We start from the raw sequence: 25,708 nt of genomic DNA, 5'->3' as shown, positions 1-25,708 counted from the left end.
TTTTTATTCTTCCTTCACCCCCTCTCTCCACTGAAAAACCTTTTTTAAAATCTCTTCTTCTAGTCTAATTTAGATGATGCTTCTCTGAATTCCCTTAACAGCCCTATTCTTACTACTGCCATGGCATCACACCACCTGGTTTTACTGGTTTATATCCATTTGTCTTCCCTATGAAACAGCGAACTCTTTAAGTCCAAAGTGTGCTTTACTGCCTGACTCTGTGGGGCCAAGTGCTCAACAACGTTGAACGAATGAATAAATGCAATTTTTATTACTGCCCTTCCCTCGTTCCTCAAAAAGAGCATGTCCAGCAAATAGACATTCAAATACATTTTGAAAGTGTTATTAATAAGAATGGAGACTCAACTAATGGTTTAAATGAGCTTACATTACTCAGGTATTTCTGTCATCCCAAATATTATTATACTTGTCTTATCATGAAACACTGAGAGATAACTGTATTCAGGCAGCCAATAACACCATAACGGCTCAAAAGACTAATAATTCCCCAAATCTGGTTCCTTGTACATCCACATATTTTCCATTTAAAATATGGCCAATTATTTGAGAGAATTACTTTTATATACATTAGAAAGATTTTTTGGCATTTGTAAATTAGCAGAAGTCATTCCAATATCATCAAATGTTCAGGAAAGAGAATGGAAGAATTAACTAATCTCCTTCCCTTCAGACCCTAGTCACATTCTTGAACTGCACTAACAATTTTTTTTAAAGAACTCATACCATACTTTTTTCTTCCTACCAAGACACATTAAATGTTAAATAGTTCCACTAGACTACAAAGAAGCCAAAAAATTGTTTATAAAAAGCAAACCAAAAATCGCGGTTTACCCGCAATTCACTTAATGAGGTGTCTGGATCTATTAAGCTGCTCGTGTCCCCGCTTCCTCGTCTGGATGAGTTTCCACTTAGAGGGGTTGTTGCTGAGGCAGAATTTCGAGATGAAGGCTAGAGAAAAAGAAATATGGCACTTTTAAGTCTTGTTTCTTTAAAAATATATTTGCTGTGGAAACTAAAAGTGGGCCAGGGTGGTGGGGAGAGATCTAACACAGTGTGACAAGAAGTTACCGAATGCAATCCACAGGCAATTTAGATTGGCTCTGGGGAGAGGGTACCCAGAGACGGGCCCAGGCATACTAAGCACAACTGTGTTCGCTCGCTTTCCTGGAATCTAGAATTCATAATAACTAAGAAGGAAATGGTTCGTGTGAGAGTTGTCTGTTTTCTAAGTTTATCTTTGCTGTATTGTAAACAGCACTGGGGTGAGTACATCTGCTTGATTTTAAACAGTTTTAGAATGTTATACTTGGTATGCTAGTTAGCAGTCCTCCTGTTTAGTTCCTGAAGCTGCTTCTTTAGAATCTTTTCTTTTCCTAATACTTTGCTGATAAAGTTGGAGATACTATTTGCAGCTGACAGCAACAATACCATGTATCACTATGAATTTAGACTGCTCTTCCCACAATGAGTTTAAATGCGACATCATGCTACTGGAGTAATAAATGGCAGGGATTTGTGCTATTCAATACAGCAGCCAACTAGCCACATGCAGTGATTGAGCACTTGGAATGTGGTTAGTCCAAACTGAGAATTTTTTTTTTAGGTGTAAAATACACACCAGATTTTGAGGGCTTAGTGTAGAAAAAAGAATGTAAAATATTTCATTAATAAGTTTTCATATTGATTATGTTTAAATATTTTGGACATTTGGGTTAAATAAAATATATTATTTGTATTAATTTTATCTGTTTCTTTTTACTATTTTAGCGTGGCTGCTAGAAAATTTAAACTTACATATGTGGTTTACATTTGTGGCTTGCACTGTATTTCTGCTGGATAGAACTGGTACACCTTTTGGGGGCATAGCACAAAATTAATCCTGATAATTTCCCTAAGATGACTTTCTAAAAATATTTCTGGAAGAAAATTAGAGATTTTTTAAACACAAAGCAACTCCTAGAAAGGAGTTATTTTATTGTACTTCGAAGAATAATTTATCTATAATAGGAAAAAAACAAAACCCTCAGAGTTTGTCACCACCATTCCTAAAGACACTTCTTCATTTTCAGTGTTTAATGGCTTCTTCTAAGGATTAAATTCTAGAGGAATGAAAATCAAAAGAGCAGCCAAAAGTTTAAGAGGTGACATTCAAGGAAATAAAATGCAGTGTCTTTTCTCTTCCCAGTGCTTCACATGATTCAACCACAGAGGAATCCGGGGGTCAAGGACAGGAAGTAGATGAAGAGAGGAAGAGTAGCTCCATCAGTTAAACTGTTGTAAAATCAAGAATAAAATAGTAGTAGACAGTAAGTTATTGACCTTGAGAACTTAATTTCCTTAGAAATTTAGATACTCACCCTTGTGTAATTTTCAGCATATTGTTTGTCAGATTTTTCATCCAACTAGAAAAGAACAGACATAAAAATCAGAAAAGATGCTTAGCATTTTGATTTTTTTATGGGGAAAAAAAAGAAGTGACCTCATTTGAGTTCTCCAAGTTCAATCGATATTTGGAACCTAAAAGCAAACATACTAAAACTGAAATAAAAGTTGGGACACATAAAACAAGATGTTAAGAACTTTAATTCTTATCTAAGGAAGACATGGAGTAAGCAAGCTGTCCTTATGAAAAAATTTAGAACTTTTACACAGATTTTCTTTTCATGGTATTTGAAACATATTAAAGAAAACTATATGTTAAACTTAAATTTTATCATTGTAAAAGTTAACGCACACACACAAAAAAGTGTATACATCAAAAAGAAAATTCTGATAAAACCAAAAGCCAAAAAACTTTCTTATCTTAGCATTACTAACACAGGACACACAGATTAAGACTAGCATACTTAGACAAAAACGTTCAGATTGGGCTAGAGCATGTAAAATATATCATCAAAAAAATTTCCCCACAGCACTAAGGAAATTGGTTGCCCGGTTTTTGTTTTTGCTTTTTAAGTAACACACGCTCACGTATCCAAAAAAAGAGAAAAAAACAGCACAAAGGGTATGCAAAGTAAGCCTCTCTCTAGAGGTACACCATACCCAGATCTTCAAGGGCAACCTACACCCAGTCTTTAAAAAATTCTAACACATTAAAAAACAAAAAACAAAAAAAACAACAAAAAAAATTCTAACAGTAGTGTCCCAAATACATTCCATATCTTCTTTTTCCTCTTACCATGTTTCAGAGATCAGAGAAAGTACTTTATTTTTCTTCATGGCATTTGTCACTCCCTGACCCCACGATATTTATTAACTTATTTATTAATAAATAAACTTATTTATTAATTGTCTGATCTCTCTCTCTTAATGTAAGCTCTATGTCTGTATGTTCTTTTCTGTATTCCTAACACCAAGAATAGCACCTGGGGCTTCCCTGGTGGTACAGTGGTTAAGAATCTGCCTGCCAATGCAGGGGACAGAGGTTCGAGCTCTGGTCCGGGAAGATCCCACATGCCACGGAGCAACTAAGCCGGTGTGCCACAACTACTGAGCCTGCGCTCTAGAGCCTTCGAGCCAAAACTACTGAAAGCTGTGTGCCTAGAGCCTGTGTTCCGCAACAAGAGAAGCCACCGCAATGAGAAGCACGTGCACTGCAACGAAGAGTAGTCCCCGCTCACCGCAAATAAAGAAAGCCTGCGCGCAGCAATAAAGACCCAACACAGCCAAAAATAAATAAATTAAAAAAAAAAAAGAATAGCACCTGGCATACAGGACTCAAAATTTCTTGGATGAACGAATAAATGAATTATATCCCATATGTACTTATAGACTTACCTCATTTATTTTAAGAGCTGCATAGTACCCTATTATCTGGACATACCATAATTGAGTTATCCTATCTTCTGCAGATAGGCCTTACGGTTGTTTTAGTTGGCGTTTCAAGAAGGGAAGTACCTTAAAGGTTTAGTCTAAAACCCTGATTTTATAGCTGAGGAAAGAGAAATTCAGAGGTGAAAGATCTTGCTGAAGCATGCATAACTGCTAAATGTCAGAGCTGAATCCAGACCTCAGTTTTGTGAATTTTTCGTATTATTTACCTGTATATACTGTCCAAATTACCACTGGGGGAAAAAAGTCACAGAAAAATTTAACTAAATGAAAATATACCCAGACTCCAACTCCTAGACCAACCCTCCCAGCCCAATCTAGAGAAGAGATTTGAAAACCTTCCTTAGTTAATTATTAAAACACAAAATGTCATTATTTCTGGCTCAGTTCAGATCACTTCACTCTAACTTCCTCATATTTGACAGTTTTTTCTGTTTTTTTATTACCCACATTTATTTGTGTTCATTTTCTGTCTCAGTAAACACCTTTTATTATAAGTACCAAATCAGAATATAAATACTATCTCAGACTTCAAATTCTTTTTGCTACTTCTTACTGTAATCCTCTTAAAAAAAAGGAACTGATTTTAGTTCATTTTGACTTCTTTAAACCACATATGAAATGTTTTAAAACAGGCGATGACAATAGTTTTTAATATTGGCAGTTATTGCCATAGAAAGGAATTATCTTCCTCACATCTATACTAGTAAGATATATTGCCTAATATTTAATGTGTTATTCCTCAGAGTGAAAGAAATATCATATCTAAATAAACTGACTTATTTTCCTTAGAGTATCTTCCAACTCTCTTCTACTAATGAGTTAAAGAGAAAAACAAGCAGCATTCAGAAACATTCTTCCAGGTCCATTTGAAACCCTGTCTCTTATCCCACTCTCACACAAATGACCCCCAAACCCACCCAGTTTTTAATAGACAGTCACCTGAGAATAATCTTACATTTCAGAGGCTGCATCGCTGACCCAGTCCACTGCAGGACTGATTCTGTTGCTTTCGCTATCTCCTGACAGATCCCAACTGCAGCACCTGCCCAAGCTGATCGTGTGCCAAACTTCAGGGACTGTGGAGGTAGCAAAAATGCCTAGAGCCGCCCCGCTGCAGGGACTTGGCCAGAGACTCTTCAGTGCTCACTTTGCAGGCTTGTGCTGCATTATACGCAGCCTTCCGTTTAGACGAAAAGCTAGTGGAAACCTGGTATTCTAAAAGCCCTGGGAGGTCTACATAGCTGCATTGCAACGACAAGCTAGTGTTCAAAATGATGACCAAAAGAGTCTGCCAGATCCTCAAAAGGCTCTTAAGTGGAATAAGGTATAATCATGTTTAATATACTAAGGTATAAAAGAGGGAAATGTTGGTAAAAGGGTACAAACTTTCAGCTAGAAGATCAATAAGGTCTGAGGATCTAATGTAAAACATGGTGACTACAGCTGATTTTAAAAAATTGTTATATATGAATAACATGGAAAAAATAAATATGCAATAATATGAAAAACCAGAAAACAAAGGCTATATGTACTATATAGTCACACTTTTGTAAAACAAGCAAAGTAAACTGAGATAGAGAAAAATACGGAAAATAAGTCATCAAATTGCTTTAAAAAAAAGTGGCTAAACAAAATGGTAGACTAAAATATAAAACAACAACAACAAAACAGAAAGCAAGGCTTTTTTCCTTAGTAAAGCCCTCAGGACTTGCTCATGAATACTGACTACAGCCTACTATTCTCAAAAACTTTCAAGTAAATATTATGCCATTACACTCCTACATAATTAAATTGGTAATTTTCCAATCAAGAAAAGGGTCCCCTTGATAGCTAGAAATGGAAAGTTAGCTGATAGGCTTGTATCAATAATATTTCATATTCGTATTAATGCACAAAGAAGAGCACATGATGGCAAACTTTATTGCTTCTTTTAAGAATTTCAAATTATCAACTCGTAAACAAAGTCTTAAATATTATCTTTTCCATATTTCAGTGATAAATGCCTTTGCCTTATTTATGTCTGGGAAATCTGAAAATGCTTTGCTCTTGACATCAGAGTATAGATTGTTTCTCTTTAAATCTACACTCCTTATTTGTTGAAATTAGTACATGAGAAATATTTCTTAGAATACATATCTTGTCAAATCTTTGAAACCCTTGGTTTCTTCTTAAAAGAAAGATATTTCTTATTCTCTGATTAAGAGGCCCTTTGACCTTCATTTCAGCAAATGGCTACTTTGACAGATAATTTTATCCTACTAGAATGGTAAAATACAATTTGAACCTTTTTGAGTGGAAACAGAATTCTAGTTGTGAACACATTTTTTTTTTTTTTTTTTTTTTTGGCTGTGTTGGGTCTTCGTTGCTACGCACGGGCTTTCCCTAGCTGTGGTGGGTGGGGGCTACTCTTTGTTGCGGTGCGCGGGCTTCTCATTGCGGTGGCTTCTCTTGATGCACAGCATGGGCTCTAGGTGCGCGGGCTTCAGTAGCTGTGGCTCGCGGGCTCTAGAGCGCAGGCTCAGTAGTTGTGGCGCACGGGCTTAGTTGCTCCGTGGCATGTGGGATCTTCCCGGACCAGGGCTCAAACCCGTGTCCCCTGCACTGGCAGGCAGACTCTTAACCACTGTGCCACCAGGGAAGCCCCGTGAACACATTTTAATATCATCATTTGAAAGAGTTGTTTAGAAACAAAGATGTATTTTATTCCAAATTTTTTTTGCTCTAGAGAGGGGTCCAACATATATTTTAGGCTTTGCCAAGAGGTAAAATTAAGGATATTATATAGGTACTTAGATAACCATTAAAAAACAAAGAAAACTTTGGCTGGTAGGCTATAAAATAACGGGGCTGGCCAGATTTGCCAACCACTGCTCTAGAGAAGCTTGTGCTTATGTTACAAGGTATACAGCATGACTCGATACACATATACACAGCCTATATACATGTATATCAAATCATCATGCTATATACCCTTAAATATGTATACTTTTTATTTAAATATGTAGACAGATCAAAATAACTACCTGGCAAAAGAAAAGAGTTTTATTTAATTAGTAGAGGCAGTGGAAGACTAAAAAAAAACTGTCAACCTTTTTACTCCTGTGTAGTTACTAAAATAAATTGCCAAGAAGTAAACGTAAGGAGGACATAGCCAGTAATTCAGACATCACATTAGATGCTAAAAGAGTTCAAAGTTTTTAAGAGAAAAGGTGTATACAATAAATTAAATTGTTTATATCTATGAAAAAACAGGTTACTAAGCAAATTAATAAAATGGGCAATATTTCAAGGGAAGGACTTGGGAGCCAGTCTTCTAACTTTGTGTGCAGAGAGACTGTTGATGTGACCAAGGTCAAGATGGGACTGTTGCTCAGCCAGCCAGCTTCGAGCGCCAACAATCTGGAATACTTAAGGACAGCACTCAAAATTGTTTTCTAGGATTAGTCATTCAGAAATAGCTATTTAAATACAATTGGTGACATGCTAAATATAAATAATTCTCTCTTCATTAAAAAACTGTCTAATTTTTTGTTAAGAAATCCTGACTCATCTGCTTCAAAGCGCTTGATAATTAGGACAGCGTTGGTCCAAGGGCAAACAACACTAATGCCAGTTACGGAGAGACGTCACAGACAGAAAATCAGGCTGTTACATACATCAGGCAGGTAGACATCTGCTGGTCTAGGTTCCTTCATTAAGGTAAATGCCTCAAGGCATTTCTACTGGACAGTCTTTCCTAAATTCAGTTCCCAATGAATGTGAAAGCAATAGATAGGCATTTCTTCAAAACAATGCCATAATCCAAATGTTCAAAATCTATTCAGATTCTTCCCAGTTACTATAAGTTAGTGACTCTTTGCTAAGTAGGATATTTTATTGTTCAACCTTCAAAGTTTACCTAAAAATTTATAGATTCTCCAAAATGAAAAGGGAAAAAAATTTTTAAGACTGATCAGGAATATCTAAATATGGGCTAGGTATTAGATGGTTTTAAGGAGTTATTTTTCATTTCATTAGGTATGATAATGGCACAGTAAATAAAGAAAAAAGTTCTCAACTAGAGACGCATACTGAACTATTTATTGGGAAATGGCACGATGTATGGGATTTGCTTTAAAGTACTTCAGGAAAAAAAGGAGGGAAAGGGGAAGAAATAGATGAAACAAAATTGGCAAAATATTGATAATTGTTGGAGCTGCTGATGGGTTCTATGGGGGAAAATTTCCACAGGAAAAATGTTGTAAAAAATTGGAACATATCAATATATACATTTCAAAACAAAACAAATAACTGTATTTTATGCTAGTGTGCTGAAATAAATATTTCCTAGGCAGTAAATTAAGTGCCTCATTTAAAAATAGCTATTTTGTTAGCTGTTAGTCACAAGCCTGAGACAGTGAATCCCCATGCGCTGCACTCACGCTGGTCAGATCTGGGATGCTGACATCATCCATGTCGGAGACCACGCTCCCCCTACGATTGGAGCGACTAAAATAATCAGCTGCAGAAACCTTTCAGTCAGGAAAAAAATGAGATGCTTTAAAAGTTAAGAAGAGAGAGAAGAAAAAGATAAGAACATTGGCATATGGGGGAAATTTTTTTTTTTGGTGTGTGATAAAGTATCATGAAATGAAATGAGGAAACTGCTGTGACTTACCTACTCAAGAAGGTGAGAAAGAAGTGTAAAGGGTTCCTAAATGACATCACAGCTCCCTAAAATAAGCTCTTATTCATCTTAGCTAGAGTCCTATGCTATAGAGATCATCCATGTACTGCCTGAGAACCAGCGTCACCCTCACCATGAGGGATTCTAGGATAGCATTTACCTAAAGCCTCTACTATATTTCACAAATGTATAATGCATTATAGCTATCAGCTCTGTTAAGCACATATATCCTGAATGTGGAACTATCTGTAGAATATTTACTGTGCCTTTTACCAATTTCCACAGTTTCCTCTTTTTCATATTCCTCAGGACCGAGAACTGTAGAACAAAATAATGAACAAACTACATTGGCCTCTTTCTGGTTCCCCAAACATACCCAGTGTCTTCCCACCTTCGTCGTTGGCACTGGCCTAGGAAGCTCTCCTCCCAGCTCTTCAAGCAGCTCTTCAAGCAGTTCAACTCTCAGCTCAAAGGTCAACTCCCTCGGAGAAGCCTTCTCTGATCACCCCATCCAAGGGTGATCTCTCTCTCTCTCTCTCTCTCTGCCACACACGCACGCGCACACACACGCACACACGCGCACACACACACACACACACACACACACACCACTCAATGTCTTCTATAATATCACCTGCTTTTTCTCTTCACAGTCCCCGGGTCTACTTTCTCTTTTTTGTTCCTATCTTTATCAGTTTATTTTCTATTTCTTTCACCAGGATATAAGCTCCATGAAGTCAGAAATCTGGTCTATGTGGCTTACCACATTATTCCCAGCACTTAACATGGTCCCTCACATGTAACAGGTACTCCCTCCATACACATTTGTTGAATTAATAAATAATGAATATTTTTTACCTCACTCATCAGCTGTTCTTTACCTCAGCTCTGTCTGATTCCCTTGCTCACAAACTCTTCTCTTCCAGAAAGGAATCTGGAAGCCCATCCACAGAGATGCCTTCCTTAAGGCTTACAAATATGAAGTTTTGCTAAGAGCTGAGATAATCAAGCAATAGTATTCTTGTTCACAATAATACAACTTAGATTTAGATATAATAATATAACGGTACCCACTATCTCAGAATTTTGATAGCTATTTTCTATATAGTAATTCATTTAATCCATAATATTAAGCCTACCTACAAAGATAGTCATTACATGTCCATTGTACAAATAAAGAAATTGCCATTAACTCAACTAACAGGTTGGAGAAATGGTTCAAGCCCAGGCATCATCATTTCAGAGCCCCTGCCCTTTCCACTCCATCACTTTCTGGGGTACTTTCAGGTGTCATGGACTGTTGTTTCTCCTGCAGCTCTGAGTATGAGCATTAACTGGCTTGCCAATGGACCACAACTGTCTTAATTAGATCACTGGATTTCTGGCAACAAAGCTCACAAACTCTTGCTGTTCCCCTTTTCTATGAAAACTTTGTGTTTACAATCTTTCACAAAACATGACTTGTATTAAATGACCTTCTATTTTCTTAAAGGAATTATAGCCTCTTACTTATTGGGCTCTTTTGTTTTAGCTCTAAGCTGACACACCATCCTCACCAATGTAATTTTTGAATCAATTTTTAAGTATAGCAAAAATGTCATCAGCCCTCTGTAAAATTTCTTGCTTCATCAAAAGAATAACCTGAAATTATATAATTTGTATTCTAACATAGCTATTTGTTACCTCTATAATTGTAACTCTAGTTGAATTCTAAGACCAAAATTTTTAAATTTTGCCATCAGCAACTCAAAGTATTCATGGGCCTTAAAAGATGTATAAACTATGGTTAAATTTAAATACACAGCGAAGAAAACAACTAATTAATGGCAGCATGATTTCTAATCCATAGTAATGAGTTTTAAACAATGTGGAGGCATTAATTTTGCTTGAGAAATTTTTTGGTTTTGGTGAATTGTGCACGTACATGCACGTGCATAAAATAGCAACAAAAAATTAAAAGTGAAACTCTGTCAAGTACACAATGACTAGCACATAAGAGGTGTCACTACGAAAGTTCACATAGCCCACTAAGAAAATGTATTCTCAGGAATACATTTCTGAAGGCAAATTATTCATATAAACTGAATTTGAAGAAAACACTCATTTTGTCAAGTGCAAATTTCATTTTCCAACAGATTTCACATGATCACACAGTGTTGCAATTTTAAAACTCATCGTATGTGTTTGCATGCAAATCACGCTCACCACACTCTCCCTTCGCCCACGGCTGGCACGACCAGAAGAAGCAATGCTTGCAGTGTCATCGTCGATAAACTATAGATATTAAAAGCAGATAATGAAAAAGATGCAATTTCACTACAGGTCTTCCCTGACTGAAGGCACATGAGGTAAGGCTTTGGGAAGCACACAAACACTCTCCATGAGCATAATAATTAGCACCATCTATTGTGCACCATTAAACCAAAAAGCTGTTTCAAGGCATAATGAACAATCATTAAAAACCAAAAGATATTTCCAAAAAGCACAAAGAATAAAATAGTACTTCATCTTTTATTTAAGTTAAATGAACGAAAAGTGGGGGGCATGACTCTACTGGCCAAAACCAGCCAGGGACTTCATGCTTTTTAAACCTCTAGGCTCTTTGGGGTCCTATCAGGAGTCAATAAATACATTTAATGTTTTAGTTTGGGAGAGAAAATAGAAGAATCTTCTTAAGTGAAATAATATAAGTCAAAGACAGAATTTCCTACCGGCAAGGACACTGAAATGATGATTCTTACTGTCCTTTATTCATTCCTATGCAGCAGGTGGAGATATTTCTAATATCACCACACAGTTTTCTTCCTCTTTCACCAGCAGTGGAAGACTCATCTTCAATATATGTAGGTTGCCTCCATTCTGACATCACTAAGAAACCATTCTGGCATCACTGGGATAATACCTCTGAGCCCCCTTGCAAATGAAAGAGCATTTAGCCAGCACACACGGACAAGATTCTACACTTGACTGAAAATATTACCATAATTTTGTTTGCAAGGGACCATCACAGTTGGGACACTAAAAATGCTACCAGGCCCAAGAACTGCCAAGTGGAATTTTATTACCCGGTGGGTTAAAAGTAAACTTCCTCCTTATGTGAAAACATACCTGTAATAACTTTTATCTCCTTAAACATCCATGTAATAACTTTTTGTTAGCTATTAGAGTAGAATTCTTGATAAGTGCCACTTGGAAATGGCAGAAGAAATGAGCCAAACATATATGTAGAAGAAAGTCCATATATCTCACCTATTCCACTCCACAAAGTAACCTATGTTGACCATTAAGAAACTGCTTAATAATTTCTCCAATTTTGACACTGTCAAGAATAACAAGGTAGTTCCTAAAGTCATCATTTGTTATTGAAAATGTTAATTATTAGAGTTTTTTGGTGGGTAATATGGCAATATATAGCATAATTTAAATGTAAATACTCTGATTCCCATCATTTCATAATTAGCAATTTACCATGCAGATCTACTCATACAAGTCCACAAAAATATACCTGCATAAGCATGTTCATTGTACAAGTGTCTGTAGTAGCAAAACTCTGACAACCTAAATGTCCATCAAAACAGGAGCAATTTTTCAAATTTACAGCCCAGGCACTAATGGAATGATCCATTGCCATTAAAAAAAAATGTGCTGACGTAAACCTATCTCCAAGAGGCACTCAGTGGAAACAGTAACGGACATGGTTTACTTTTTTAAATCTTTTAAATGTCAAAAAAAGAATGAAAAGAAAAAAAGACTGACAAAAAAATGAAATAGATCTTTATATACTGATTTGAAAAGATACTTTGAGTAAAGAAAACAAGTTGAAGAGCAGTATGTATACAAGTCATTTACATACTGTTCAAATAAAGGACACTCATATATACATGAAATATCTCTGAAAGGATATACAAGAACAGAGGTTGCATTTGGGGAATGGATATAGGAGGAAAGGGTCAGAGAACTTTTATTTTGTACTTTCCTTAAGCTAATATTACATTTATAAATTTTTAAAAAAGTTTGCGGGCCTCTCACTGTTGTGGCCTCTCCCGTTGCGGAGCACAGGCTCCGGACGCGCAGGCTCAGCGGCCATGGCTCACGGGCCCAGCCGCTCCGCGCCATGTGGGATCTTCCCGGACCGGGGCACGAACCCGTGTCCCCTGCATCGGCAGGCGGACTCTCAACCACTGCGCCATCAGGGAAGCCCTAAAAGAAGTTTTAATACTCCAGAAAGACTGGGTGATTAGAAGTGTCCCAGTTTTCTGTAGCAATTTTTTTTTTTTTTTTTTTTTGCGGTACGCAGGCCTCTCACCGCTGCGGCCTCCTCCATTGCGGAGCACAGGCTCTGGACGCGCAGGCTCAGTGGCCATGGCTCACGGGCCCAACCGCTTCGTGGTATGCGGGATCCTCCCGGACCGGGGCACGAACCCGTGTCCCCTGCATCGGCAGGCGGACTCCCAACCACTGCGCCACCAGGGAAGCCCTGGAGCACTTTTTAAAAGCTGACTTATTTGATTTCTTCTCCTCCCACTCCACTGATTGACAGGCTGGTAAGCAAGTGAAATGGTTCAATGTAGGAAGTAGACATGAAAAGGAGGAAGGAAAAGGATAGGGCAACCAACTCATAGTCTAAATTATCACCACTGAGAAGACAAGAATTTCCACACAAATGACAGTTATATATAAATTTTTTAAAAATTCTAATGGCACTGGTTCCAGACTCATTTAAGAAATTACGTGCTTAAGTCACGTTCATACAGAAACCACCCGTTAGGACAAATTAGTTCTTGAGTTTGTGTACTGAAGCAAAATGATAATCCATGCACAACAGAGTGAAACACACCACATCCTCAATATTCTGAATGGTGAGTACAGATTAATGAAACAATCAAAAGTGTCTATAAAGCATGCAAAGAGACTAGACAGCTCACCACAGGACTGCTTCGGGCTGAACTTGTTCTTGATGAGTGAAAACTGTATTCAGATGGCTATAAAGTTTCCAAGAAGAAAGGTTTTACAATTAACGATCAGCTCCTTTTCCTGCTGGGAATACATCAGTGCCCCTGGACCTAACTCGCCCCTGGCTCTCAGGTGAAGATAACTGTTCCTCCCCGGCCTGAACTCTTCTTCACTCCCACCACCCTCACCATCCAGCAGCCCATGGCAGGAGGGAGAAGAAAGGCCCTGAGAAGCGCTGTTCCCAGCCTCTTCCTAAGGAACTAATGAGCCAGAAAAGAGGTTTCTCTACTTGTATTGCCTTCATGCTTTAAGCCACAGTTTCCAGCAGGTGCCTTCTCGCAGCTTGGGTGAGAGCCACCATTGTCAAGCTGATGGATCACAGCTTGTAGAGTAATTATAGGTCAGATTAAATGACTCTGTAAGTAAACTGTGCCCACCTACACACCACCCTCCTCACCACCTCCACCTGCTTAGACTTACAGTTCGAGAACCATAAGGGTTATATAATCCACCATCATACAACGACGCCTAAAGAACAAAGGAAATGCCATTTATCTATTCAGCATCAAAGTTATTTTGAAAATGACATAACTTCTTTGCAGTACCTAGTTCCAAAAGTTTTGAAGAATGGTGTTAACGTGTACAGCCTCCTGAGGTGGTAACACTCATTTATGTATGCATAAATTCCTGCGTTAGCCTCATTAAAACTTCAAACTCACACTTCATTTAAAAAGCACCACTGGTTACAGCACTGCCTTTCATCATCACGTTATGAAATTAGGAGAACATTTACGACTTTATTCTCTCAAAAGAGGAAATAAAACAGAAAAGAAAGTAAGGTACAGAAAAGAAAGTGAGGTACAGAAAGCATTTTGCCCACTGTTACGATAAAATTAAGTACAAAGCCTCAGGTTCCCAGTCCACTAGAACAGGCCACAAGACAACAAACAACAGCTTGAAAGCAACCAATTCCAACTCGCACATTACACAGAGCTACTGTTTTGTCTTTCTAGTCAGCTGGCTCCATTAGAGTCTAGTATTAACATGGCCAAGGCCACACCTGTTCCCCCCCAAAACATGACACCCCATGCATGGGCAGCCATCTCACAAAAGTATGCAAGTGTAGTGCAACCCATGCAAGTCTACCTCCTCTACAGGAAGCCGATTCTAAGCAAGGGCCTACCAACAGCCAAGCAGTATCTACTGCTATGATATGCTCATTTTTGCTCCTCAAAAGTTTTTTATTTTAAGCACAGGCAGCACAGTCTGCAGTACACATAGCATTAAAGCCATGTGTCCTTGACTATTCTGGAGGAAAGATGGCAAGCCAGAGTCAGCACCGTGACAATGGCCCCACCAGGAGTACACACGTTGGAAGAGGAAAATACACACCAGACTGGCACTTCTCAGAAGACCAGAATTTGCAGTAGGGGAGGCCTATGGAGAAAGCACATGATTTAACCCAAAGAAAAGCAACTGATAGCTATGAAGGCACCATACTCCCCAGGAAGTACTAACCCTGTAGCTCTTAGATGTTGCCAGAGGGTCACTGTATAGGGAAGAAGACTGATAAGAAACAAAACAAAATAAAACAAAACAAGCAAAAAAAAAAAAAAAAAAAAAGGAAAAAAGAAAAGGAGAATCAGCCTCACCATCATGCAAGTAGAAGACAAATTTACTTTATACTCCATAATTCATTAGTAATTCTTGAGTGTTTAAGGCAGTTAAGTGACACACAATGTGAGAAAAAACTTAATCATTAGAAATCTCTTTGAATACCAATTTTAAGGGATAAGAAAGAAAAACACTCGGAATAGTTTCCTATAAATGGGTAAGTCCTATTGGTCTTTGAACATTAGTGTTAGGAGATGGGATGGGCACCTAAGAAAACACTCAGGAAAAGAGGGCCATGGCACAGGGAGTGTGGCAAACAGTGTCCACATCCCAGTCCCCAGCAGCTCCTGCGACATCTAATGGGCTTATCCTGATTATTGGGGAACCAGGTAAATGAGCTCTGAGTTATTGCTATAAACACTCTCCCAAATAGATTAGAAAACGTGTATTTCACAACAAGCCATGGACCAAGTGCCTTACTTTAATTAGATAAATTGTACTGGTCACAATGAATCCACACACTAACAAGGCACAGCATTTTTAAAAAAGGAATTAAATCTTTTTCCTGATGTCATCTCAAGACACAATTTTCAGTTTTTTTCACCAAGCCCAATCAGACATGGAAAATAAGATACATAAATATCTAAGTTATGTTTTGACAACTGAATTATTTCAAATGCACTATGCGCTATATATTTAAACATGTGTTTCAAATGTATGATGTGCCAAATGCCTTGTAAAAACAAGAGATTCTAACATTAAATATAATTACATTCTTCTCATCCCACGTACAGTTTAAATTTTCACATGTATATTTTTAATAAAAGGGCATACACTGTGATATGTACTGATGCCTACAACTTATTTTGAAATGCATCCCCCCAAAAAGATGGACTGATGGATGGATAGAGGGACAGCTGGACAGATAATTACATGATAAAGGAAATATAGTAAAATATCAATTGCAGAATCTGAGTGGTAGGTACGCAGGTGGCTACTATAAAATTCTTTGAACTTTTTTTATATGTTAAATATTTTTCATTAAAAAAACTGGAAAAAAATGGTACTCATTTTAAATATGGTGATTCAATAGTTCCCATTATTTAAAGATACACTCACACAGACTATGTGAATTCAGTTACCACAAACTAGCATATACACAGCCATTCACAGATTAGTTCTAACTAGTCAAAATGCAACAGGGGATTAGAAATGTGTTGAAGTTGGATAAAACACACGAAGCCAAAAAACTTGTGACAAACCCGAGTATAGTAGGCAGAAGTGGGTTTGCTATGTCTAAGACTGCTATAGTTTCTCTGGTCAAAGTAGAGGCCACTCTGCAAAAAGCAAAATTAAACACATTTTTCTTAGGTTAAATGCTGTTAACCTAAAAACATAGAGGCAAAATCGGATATTGCCAAAACCCTTCTGCTCCAAAACAATGATTTTAAAGCATTGAATCATATTAGGTGAAAGTGAAAATAACAACTATTTCAGGTCTCTCAAAAAAGATTAATATTTAAAAAATATTAATATTAAAATATTAACTATTTTCAAACCAAGTCATTGCTAATTTTTTTTTTTTTACTTTAAAAACAAGAGTATAAACTCTCAGACAAAATGGAATGGAAATAATAAATGATTTATTCTCATGTCATACTTAGGAATGTCCTTGAAAAACCCAGGATGAATGAATAATTACCTTTTATAATCTATTTAGCAATGCCACAGAAATCATTAAAGTTATTTTTTCAAAACTCCTGGCCCTGCCCGAGGCACCAGGACTCACCTCTCCCCAGAGCTCCCAACACTGCCCCCACCAGGGCATCTCACTAATATCCTCTCCATTTCATTCTCTCCCCCTTCCTCACTGCTACCAGCCAAAGCCTCCCAACCCTCTCTCCACCCCACCAATGGTCAGAACCCTGCCCATGGGAACCTTGAGTTAGCAGGGAGCTTAGGACTGTACTTCCTCTGCCAGTGCTGTAGCAACCTGACAGGAAAGAGGTGTTCCTAGCACCCCAAATGGGCATTCTAGACATTTTTTCCTCCACAGAAATGTTTAGCAAGGTCTGCTGGAATGGAGAGCACTATTAGTTCCATAGTTTAATTACGTTATTGGTTGAAGAGTCTTCTGCAAGACAGCATGGGAACTCTGCCATTGTGTACTTTATTGTTTCTACCAGAAAATTAATTTCAAGTTCCCAAAATTATAAAATCTATAAAAACAATCATTCAGAATGAAACCTATATGTGACTTTGGTACTACTTATAATACCACAACTAAATCAATTCAAATTTCTAAAATAGGTATAAGAATCTCACTAAGCCTATTCTTAAGGTATAGTCCTCCAAAGGACAGTTCATACATGAAAATACATTGTTAATGAACTTCGTGGGACACTTTCCTAATGCTAGCCACTAGGGTTAGATATATTAACTTGATATTAAATCTTGTAAATGAAAACAAAATTATTTTTAAATAAGTTCTGATAAGTCATGTTTCAGTATATTATCAAGTTTCAATAATGCCTTAAGAGCACACCAGTGCAGTCATAATTCTTCAGTTCTGTAAAAGTAATCAGTGAATTTTACAGCCACACAAAATACTGTGATATGAGACACAACAGAACTAACCAGTGGGTCTTTATGAGAACCAGAAGATCTCTTCATTCCATCAGAGTGACTGTCAGAATGATTCTGGAAGTAAATATTGAATACAAGGATCATATAGTGAAGTTTAAAAATAATTTAATAAAATTCATCTTAAAATCATACACAGAACGATCCACCTGAGACAGAGTAACCTACAGGCACTCTATTTCCCACCTGTTAGTAAATGATTCACTGCCCTTGACTGGCTAAGACACACAGCCTCTCTACACACCTGCATTCCCCCTCACCTCCCCTGTGCCATCCAGCTCAGTGTCTAGTCAACTAAAAACTTAATTAGGACTCAGAGCCAGGCAGGATATTTGTGGGGATCCTCACCCCACACCTCATTTGAGCCCCTGCCCATGGGACTATCTTCTTTAAAAAGGTATGAGTGACAAGAGAGTCTACTTCCTTCCACAGTCCTCCTTACCTAAAGGCCAAAAAGCAATCCCGTTCATCAATCAAAACAAGATTGAGAACAGAAAACATAACTTTGTACTGCCCAAGACAGTCAGTCCTCTTAACCCAAGTTAGTGGTCCCACAGCATGTGCTGCTCAGAGGAAAGCAGCCAACATGGTATGTATGGATTTTCTCGAGTAGCAGCAGCATCATTAGACAATAATCTGACATCTGAGTCCTTTGAAGATAGCACCGTCTCAACACATAATTTCTCCTAGGAGTACAGAGCCAAGTGTATGTGAGGGGATAGAGGACAGCAATACTACTAAACTGGTCCATTGGTAGACAAGAAGTCCAATCTAGGTATGCACCGTTGGCCTGTAATGAAGAGGTGCAGCTAGAAGGGTCCTAGCTATTAACAGTCTGCTCTACGCAAATCATCTGAAACATGCACAGCTAGATCCTGAATCAGTAATTATACACTCATTTTTCTTTTTAGAATATGCATATCTTTCCTTTTATATATTACCCTGAACATTTAAGAGCTGCTGATATAGTCTAGCAACTCAGGCAATCTATTGACTTATTAACCCAAGAAAAACATGCGATAACTAAACTTCCTTGGCCAAAATGACATACCATAAAAAAACCAAATCAAGCAAAAAATGAGTGGATGTAACTGATGCTTCAGTTGTCATCTGTCACTGCTGGATGCTTTCACACCTGCTGGCTTGTGACACAGAACATGAAACACAGTAGGGCCTGTGCTGCCTTAGTTCAGTATGTATAAAAACACTGCTGGAAACATGTCTTCCAGGTCAATGAGTATGTGTCAGCTGGGTGGCTCATTATTTTAAGAAAAGATACTACTGCCAATCTTAGTCCTGAATAGGGAAGCAAATAATTTTTATCTGATCCTGATATTCTAAAAGACAACGTTATTCAAGTGCTAAATTATGCCACAATTGCACAACACTAGATTTTGCTTTGTTAGTCATACATTTCCCCCAAACATCATAACAAACCTATGAAAAAGTCATAATCTATGATTAGCATCATCAGGTGTTTATAAAGTAAAACTCTACATTTAACATGAAGTTATGCACTACATACTAATGATGAAAGTCTTGACGATGTATCCTTGAAAGCATCATACTGGATTTCAGGAAAAGGTGAAAGTTGGTTGTATTTCCAAAATCAGAAATATAAGGAGGGGAAAAAGTAACATTCATAAAATTATTAAAAATCCAGCAGTATTTTAAAAGCCCAAAATTATTAAACACAAAGGCTGTGACATTTGAATTAAAGAATATTCTTCCCCCTCATTCTTTCCTAGTATAGGTTATTGCTAAACTATACGTACAGCAAAAACTGCATGTTCTCTTTCAGAAACAGAATTTATAATCAGTAATGGTGAGATGATTCATCCCAGTACACTATAGCACAAAACACCCAAGGAAGCCTTTAAATGCAGGAATTAAGCATTCTGAAGTCAAAAGATGTTTTACTTTTTCTTATTGTGTCTGTCACCATCGTTTTCCATTATTTGAAACATGGCAAAAGCAAGGCATGGAGAGGCAATGAAGCAGGATCACATAACTAGTATAATAAAGCTTACAAAAAAAACAAAAACAAAAAGCAAACAAGCAAAAAAACAATTGCGGCATCAAAAGGGGGAGAGTTCTCTTATATCTGCTTGTGCACACACCTGAAAAACTTCCTTCCTCAAGAACTTTCTCTATGAAAAACAGTGAACAAAACTAGAAACTTGGCCAGAGTAAAGTGTGGATTACATACATTTATGACAAGACCAGAAAAACCACATTTCACGTAGGGTCTTTACAAAAATAATATGTGTAACACCACATTTCAAATCCAAGAAACTGAACTAAATAGTAACTAACTACTCAGATTTGTGGTTTCCTAACTTTATTTTTTAAGCATTCTAGCTCAGATTTTTTTAAGCAATCTGACCCAGAAGAGCAATGTACAAAACAATAAAACAATGCATAAAACAAAAGCAATAAACAAGTTCCTCAGGTAGTTTGGTAAAAATATCTTTCTTTGGCAACTTTTATACCCATTTAGGATTCTAGGGAACACTATTCAAGAACCTGATCTAAAGTAATGTTTTCCTAAGTGTGGACTGCAACTCATTAGTAGTTCATAAAATCAATTTATGGGTTCAACCAGCATTAAAAAAAAATAAAATAGAAGAGAAAATACTAGAGTTTATCATGTACAGTAAGAGTAAATATTATTTTGTGAAACTTCTGTTTCTATAATATATTTTATATACTTATATACATACAAACACACAGGCATATGTCTGCATATGTATACTGGATTTTGGTGTAAAATGCATTCCTTTTATAGAGGTCGCAATTTTAAAAAGCTTAAAATACACTAGAAGATCAAATTATATAGTGTAGTTCTAATAAAGCACTAAAATAATAGTTCAGATAGAACAAAGGCCTTCCCTTCATGCCCAATGAGATGGTCATGTACAAAAGATATTGCAGGACCCCCCGAAAATATACTTCGTAAGTATAAGGCTAAGTGGTATAATTTTACCACCAGTGTAAATTCAGTGAAAATGATATTGCAATAAATACTAGAAAGTGCTGGAGCAAAATATCTGCATTTGCATGCTTTTCTTATATTATCTTGAAAACAGAATATAAAGAGTGTTATTACATGTGTAAAAAAAATCTTGTTTATCCAGAATTTTCTAAAATGCCTAAGGGTGTGCCTTTGGTGGTAAATGATGTGTAATGGTAAAATGTCACTGTGGTGAATAACATTTCACTGAAAATAAAGTTCCTTCTCTATGGAAGTTTCACTTAACGTCTTTTCTCAGTTAACAAAATATCTTTTTTGTTTAAAAAAAACCCCATGACCAAAACATGTATTTCTCAAGTCACACATTCTTGCATATAAACTATTCCATTCTCCCAACCAGATAAGTTCATTGACGGGATCAGTCATGTCTTATTAGTTCTTCTCATCCTCCCTGTAACACGAATGGCCTTTTGCAAAAGCTTAAGATTTAACAAGTTGAACTGAAATTGACCTATTTTGATTTTCCTTTTCCAAAATACAATGCAGAGCTCATATAGTTTAATTAATTAATTTATTTGGCCATGCTACACCGCTTGTGGGATCTTAATTCCCCAACCAGGGATTGAACCCAGGCCCTGGCATTGGAAGAGCGGAGTCCTAACCACTGGACTGCCAGGGAATTCCCTCAGGTAGTTTTAAAAATTGCTGAATCTGGTAGAAAAAATCCATAACTTGGACAACCCACTTGCTACTAGAACAACTGAGTAAACAAAAAGAATCCTCCAATATGTGCCAGTTGGTATTTATGTTATTTAAAAACAAATGATTCATCAAAGGAGGGAGAACTGAAAATATTAAGGGCTCTAGCTAAATAAAATGTTTCCAAACTTGCTATTATAATCTATCCAAAAATGTTTCTTTTAACACTCAGAAAAAGTTACCTCAAACTTTTCATTTGGAAATTAAATTTTTAAAAAGTACAGAAAACAGGTTGTAGAAACAAAGTTCAGCAGGTGTTCATTTGTTAGAATGGACCTATTTCTCAAGCCCCCAGGACTCTGTGAGTCAACAGTGAACGCACAATACTAACACGGCACATTTCTCTGGGCTACACACCATGATGCCTTTCCTTTTGGGTGTACTGGCTCTGCTCCAATGTGTCCCCATTACGTCCTTCGATGGGTTCTTCCATGGAATTAAACAGTGTAGGAGTAAGTGACAAAACACAAATTGCAAGCATATTAAAATTAACTTCATAAAATTATACTAAGGCAACTGATATATAAATAGGAACTGATAAAAAAAACAGTAAAAATCTCCACCAATTAAAACTGCAATGTATCTCTACCACTCTGATTCAAGATCACCTCATCTTCTAATTTTGGATCTCTTCCTTATAGTCTTCTTGTATTTCACTGTATAAAGCAGTGACCAAGCACTTTGTAAGATTTTTTTTTTTTTAAGGTAGATGTTTTTTAAAGAAACAGATTGTTTCAGTTCTAGACTCAGGGCTTTGATTTAATCTTCCTTCCCCAAACCTACCATTCAGTCTTGAACTATCTTTGCTCTTTCTATTTTTATGGAGAATGTCTATAACACTGTTACCATCTCCAGCCCAAATAGCTTCTGGCAGGACACCTTTCAAGAAAGCAGTACCTGAAAGTTAACTGGACAAAAGGAAAGATCAAAGTCCTAAGAATGTGGCATAAAACCATAAATACATCTGCCTCATATCCAGGTACATATATCTAATGTTCATATATCAAATACAAGGTCCAAAAGTCTTAGACATTTTAATATACAGCTCATAAGTTAAAAAAAAAAAACTGGCGGAGAAATACCAACCCCCCCCCAAATAATATAGCAAATCCCAATAAAATTTAGGTCAGTGTTTTAAACCATCACAATTATTTTTACAGAGAACAAAAGTTGTCTACATATTTATTCAGTTTAATGTAGATGGTAAAGTTACTTTAAAAAGCAAATAATCTGATGCAAACTTAGAACTCCCAATATTATCTAGTTAAGAGAAAAAAGAAAAAAACTCATCTCAATTACATTTCTTTTAAACTATGTTATCAGTGAGCTTTCATTTCAAATCAGACATTTCCAGGAAAGTCTAAATATTTTAAATGTGCTAAATGTACACTCACACACAGTAAAGTTCCAAAGTCTCCTCTACAGGGTAAAATTTTTTGTTAATCTTTAAGTTTGCATACTGATTTTTTTAATTAGGAGCTTTACTCTTTTTCCCATAACAGCAAATTTTCATAATTACCATAATGAAATAAAATACTGTGAGAGTTCTAGTTATATCTTAAATTTATTTAATGATATAATTTCCATGAAATGAAAATCAACCTCATTACTTTATAGACACCCTGGATAAACAATTCCTTATTTATTTAATTGCAGATTTCTTTTTTGTTTGTTTGCAGATGTTTTAAAGGCCCCTAAATTAGGTTGAACTTGGATGGTTTTACCATTAGGTTAAACTAATATATAATCAAGTTTTCCATACAAATTTACAAATAATTTGCTTGATAAAAACTGTGTGAAACTTCACACTATGAACATTACAATGAAAAGTAAAGGGAAAACTCATACGTTTTTTTGAAAAGAGGAAAGATGGGATTATTTTCAAAGCCCTTAAGGCTCAACTTTTAAGCTTCTGTTGACTAACTCCCTGTGAGAAAAAAAACAATATCTCCAGGCAGGAGCATGACAAGTTTTTCTTAAAGTATTTCTCAGCAAGATCAGCTTGGTGCTTTGTAACCACCTAGAGGGGTGGGAGGGAGATGTAAGAGGGAGGAGATAAGGGGATATATGTTTATGTATAGCTGATTCACTTTGGGGTTTTTTTTGTTTGTTTTGAGGTACACGGGCCTCTCACTGTTGTGGCCTCTCCCGCTGCGGAGCACAGGTTCTGGACGCGCAGGCTCAGCGGCCATGGTTCACAGGCTCAGCCGCTCCGCGGCATGTGGGATCTTCCTGGACTGGGGCATGAACCTGTGTCCCCTGCATCGGCAGGGGGACTCTCAACCACTGCGCCACCAGGGAAGCCCTGATTCACTTTGTTATAAAGCAGAAACTAACACACCACTGTAAAGCAATTACACTCCAATAAAGATGTTAAAAAAAAATAAAACAAAACAAAAACAAACAAACAAAAAAAAGTATTTCCCCTGCAAAATCATTCTTAAACTACTGATTAGATTTCTATAAAGGCTTTTTAATATTCTTATAAATCTAAATTTTTATAATTAACCAAAATACTTATGATTCAAGAATTAGTTTACTAACTTATTCTAAAAAGACAGTAGATTACATTCACCAATAAGAAATATAACCAGAGTAAAAGACTATTTAAGAATACAAACACATCAATAATTAGTATACCAGAACACACTCAGTTTAATATAGTGTATTTTTATACGTTATACAAGATAGGAAGAAAACTAGACCTGGGGAGAATTAACAAATATAGACCTTAGCAAGAAAGATAATTTTACTGATGAAAAATCTAGGTGTAAGTACATATACAATATTATCAATGTGTAAATTAAAAAAGCATTGCTCTAAGGTTTAAAGCACAATTCTTTAAGAAGAGACTCAGTTTCCTGGCACAATATGCAAGCCTTTGATGAGCGATTTCTCATTTATCTTGATTTACAATGACGTACGCTAAAAACCTGAGACAAACTACAAAATGTTAATCAAAATGTTGAAGCATGATAATTTCTAAAAGTATGATAAGACAGGCATTTTTAAAATCAGAAGCGCAATTTTCCCACTGACTAAAACTATAATTAGTCACCCAAGCTCCAAAATAATAAATTTTATTTAATAAATTGTCATTTTAAAAAATATGAAAGTAGGAAAAATCTGAAAGCTAGAACCATGCCGATGTTATTCTATAAAATTAACCTTATTATGTTGTGATGGTTTTCCAAAATCAAAGGTCCTTTTATAGAAAGTGAATATATATGTTAATAGATGAAAATATTCATGATTTTAGAACTGATTTACTTACAGCAATAATTTGAAAGCATCATTTTCCAATGAAATAGCTTTGCCAATATTTCTGTGTTTTAAAGAAAGGCAGGGGCTTCCCTGGTGGCGCAGTGGTTGAGAGTCCGCCTGCCGATGCGGGGGACATGGGTTCGTGCCCTGGTCTGGGAAGATCCCACATGCTGCGGAGTGGCTGGGCCCGTGAGCCACGGCTGCTGAGCCTGCGCGTCTGGAGCCTGTGCTCCGCAACGGGAGAGGCCACAACAGTGAGAGGCCTGCGTACCACAAAAAAAAAAAAAAAAAAAAAAAAAAAAAAAAAAGGCAAAGGGATAGCTTTGCTATGGGGGTGTAAACAACTTAAAATACCAACCCTGTGACTGCCAAGACTTCGAATGGACAACGCATCCTCAACTCCCTGATAAAAATAAAAACAAACATAGTAAAGGTGTGTGAGTGACTATGGCAAGTTGATGAGGAAAAGTATTAGAGGCAAGTTTGTAGGTTATTACAAACCAGAGAAGGACGATGATGACTGGACCGGTGGGAATACTTGGCCCTTTCCAACTCATCCTGGGAAAGGAGAAAGTACATGGAGAGTTAATCACTCAGCTGAGGGCTGTTGGTCAGAACAGCTGAGCACAGCAGCACCTTCCCCACAGCAGGCGGTAGGGACAGCTCAGCCTCAAAAGCTGGGTTTGGGGCTGCCATGTCCCTCAGTTGGAAAGAAAGTAGAAATAATCTTGGCAGTGTTTTTATTTGAACAAGTGTGTGTGTGTATCTATCATGTATCTGTCTGTCTGTCTGTCTGTCTATATCTATCTATCTATCTATCTATCTATCTATGGATAGATAGATAGATAGATCTGACCACTTGTAGAAGGTACTCTATATATGACCAAGGGAGTTCAATGTACCAAGATAAAAATAAGCAAGTATACTTAAACAGAAATTGAGGTCAGCATTAAAAGCAGACTGTGATCTATTTTTTCATT

The 25,708-nt window shown here is 36.8% G+C and overlaps 1 protein-coding gene across 9 annotated transcripts in view; it reads right to left on the bottom strand.

Annotated features, from left to right (window-relative positions):
- The window catches only part of LRRFIP2 (LRR binding FLII interacting protein 2), a 120,456-nt gene that overhangs the window by 48,278 nt on the left and 46,470 nt on the right, over positions 1-25,708 (bottom strand). For 4 of the 9 annotated variants that reach the window (XM_079933274.1, XM_079933277.1, XM_079933278.1 and 1 more), the window contains exons 4-5: positions 2,379-2,423; positions 853-969 (exon numbers count right to left, since the gene is read on the bottom strand). In XM_079933274.1, coding sequence (XP_079789400.1) covers positions 853-969; positions 2,379-2,423 — 162 coding nt within the window. Of the gene's footprint in view, positions 1-852; positions 970-2,378; positions 2,424-13,446; positions 13,504-13,954; positions 14,003-14,866; positions 14,912-14,992; positions 15,041-16,347; positions 16,426-17,725; positions 17,789-19,256; positions 19,299-21,821; positions 21,891-25,086; positions 25,132-25,229; positions 25,287-25,708 lie in introns of all 9 variants that reach the window. The other 5 variants (XM_079933273.1, XM_079933275.1, XM_079933279.1 and 2 more) reach the window with 3 other exon arrangements.

Source organism: Stenella coeruleoalba (genome assembly GCF_951394435.1).
Source record: "Stenella coeruleoalba genome assembly, chromosome: 10".
Lineage (NCBI taxonomy): Eukaryota > Metazoa > Chordata > Mammalia > Artiodactyla > Delphinidae > Stenella > Stenella coeruleoalba.
Note: the sequence above shows the minus strand (reverse complement) of the source record. Positions and strands in the feature narration are given on the sequence as shown.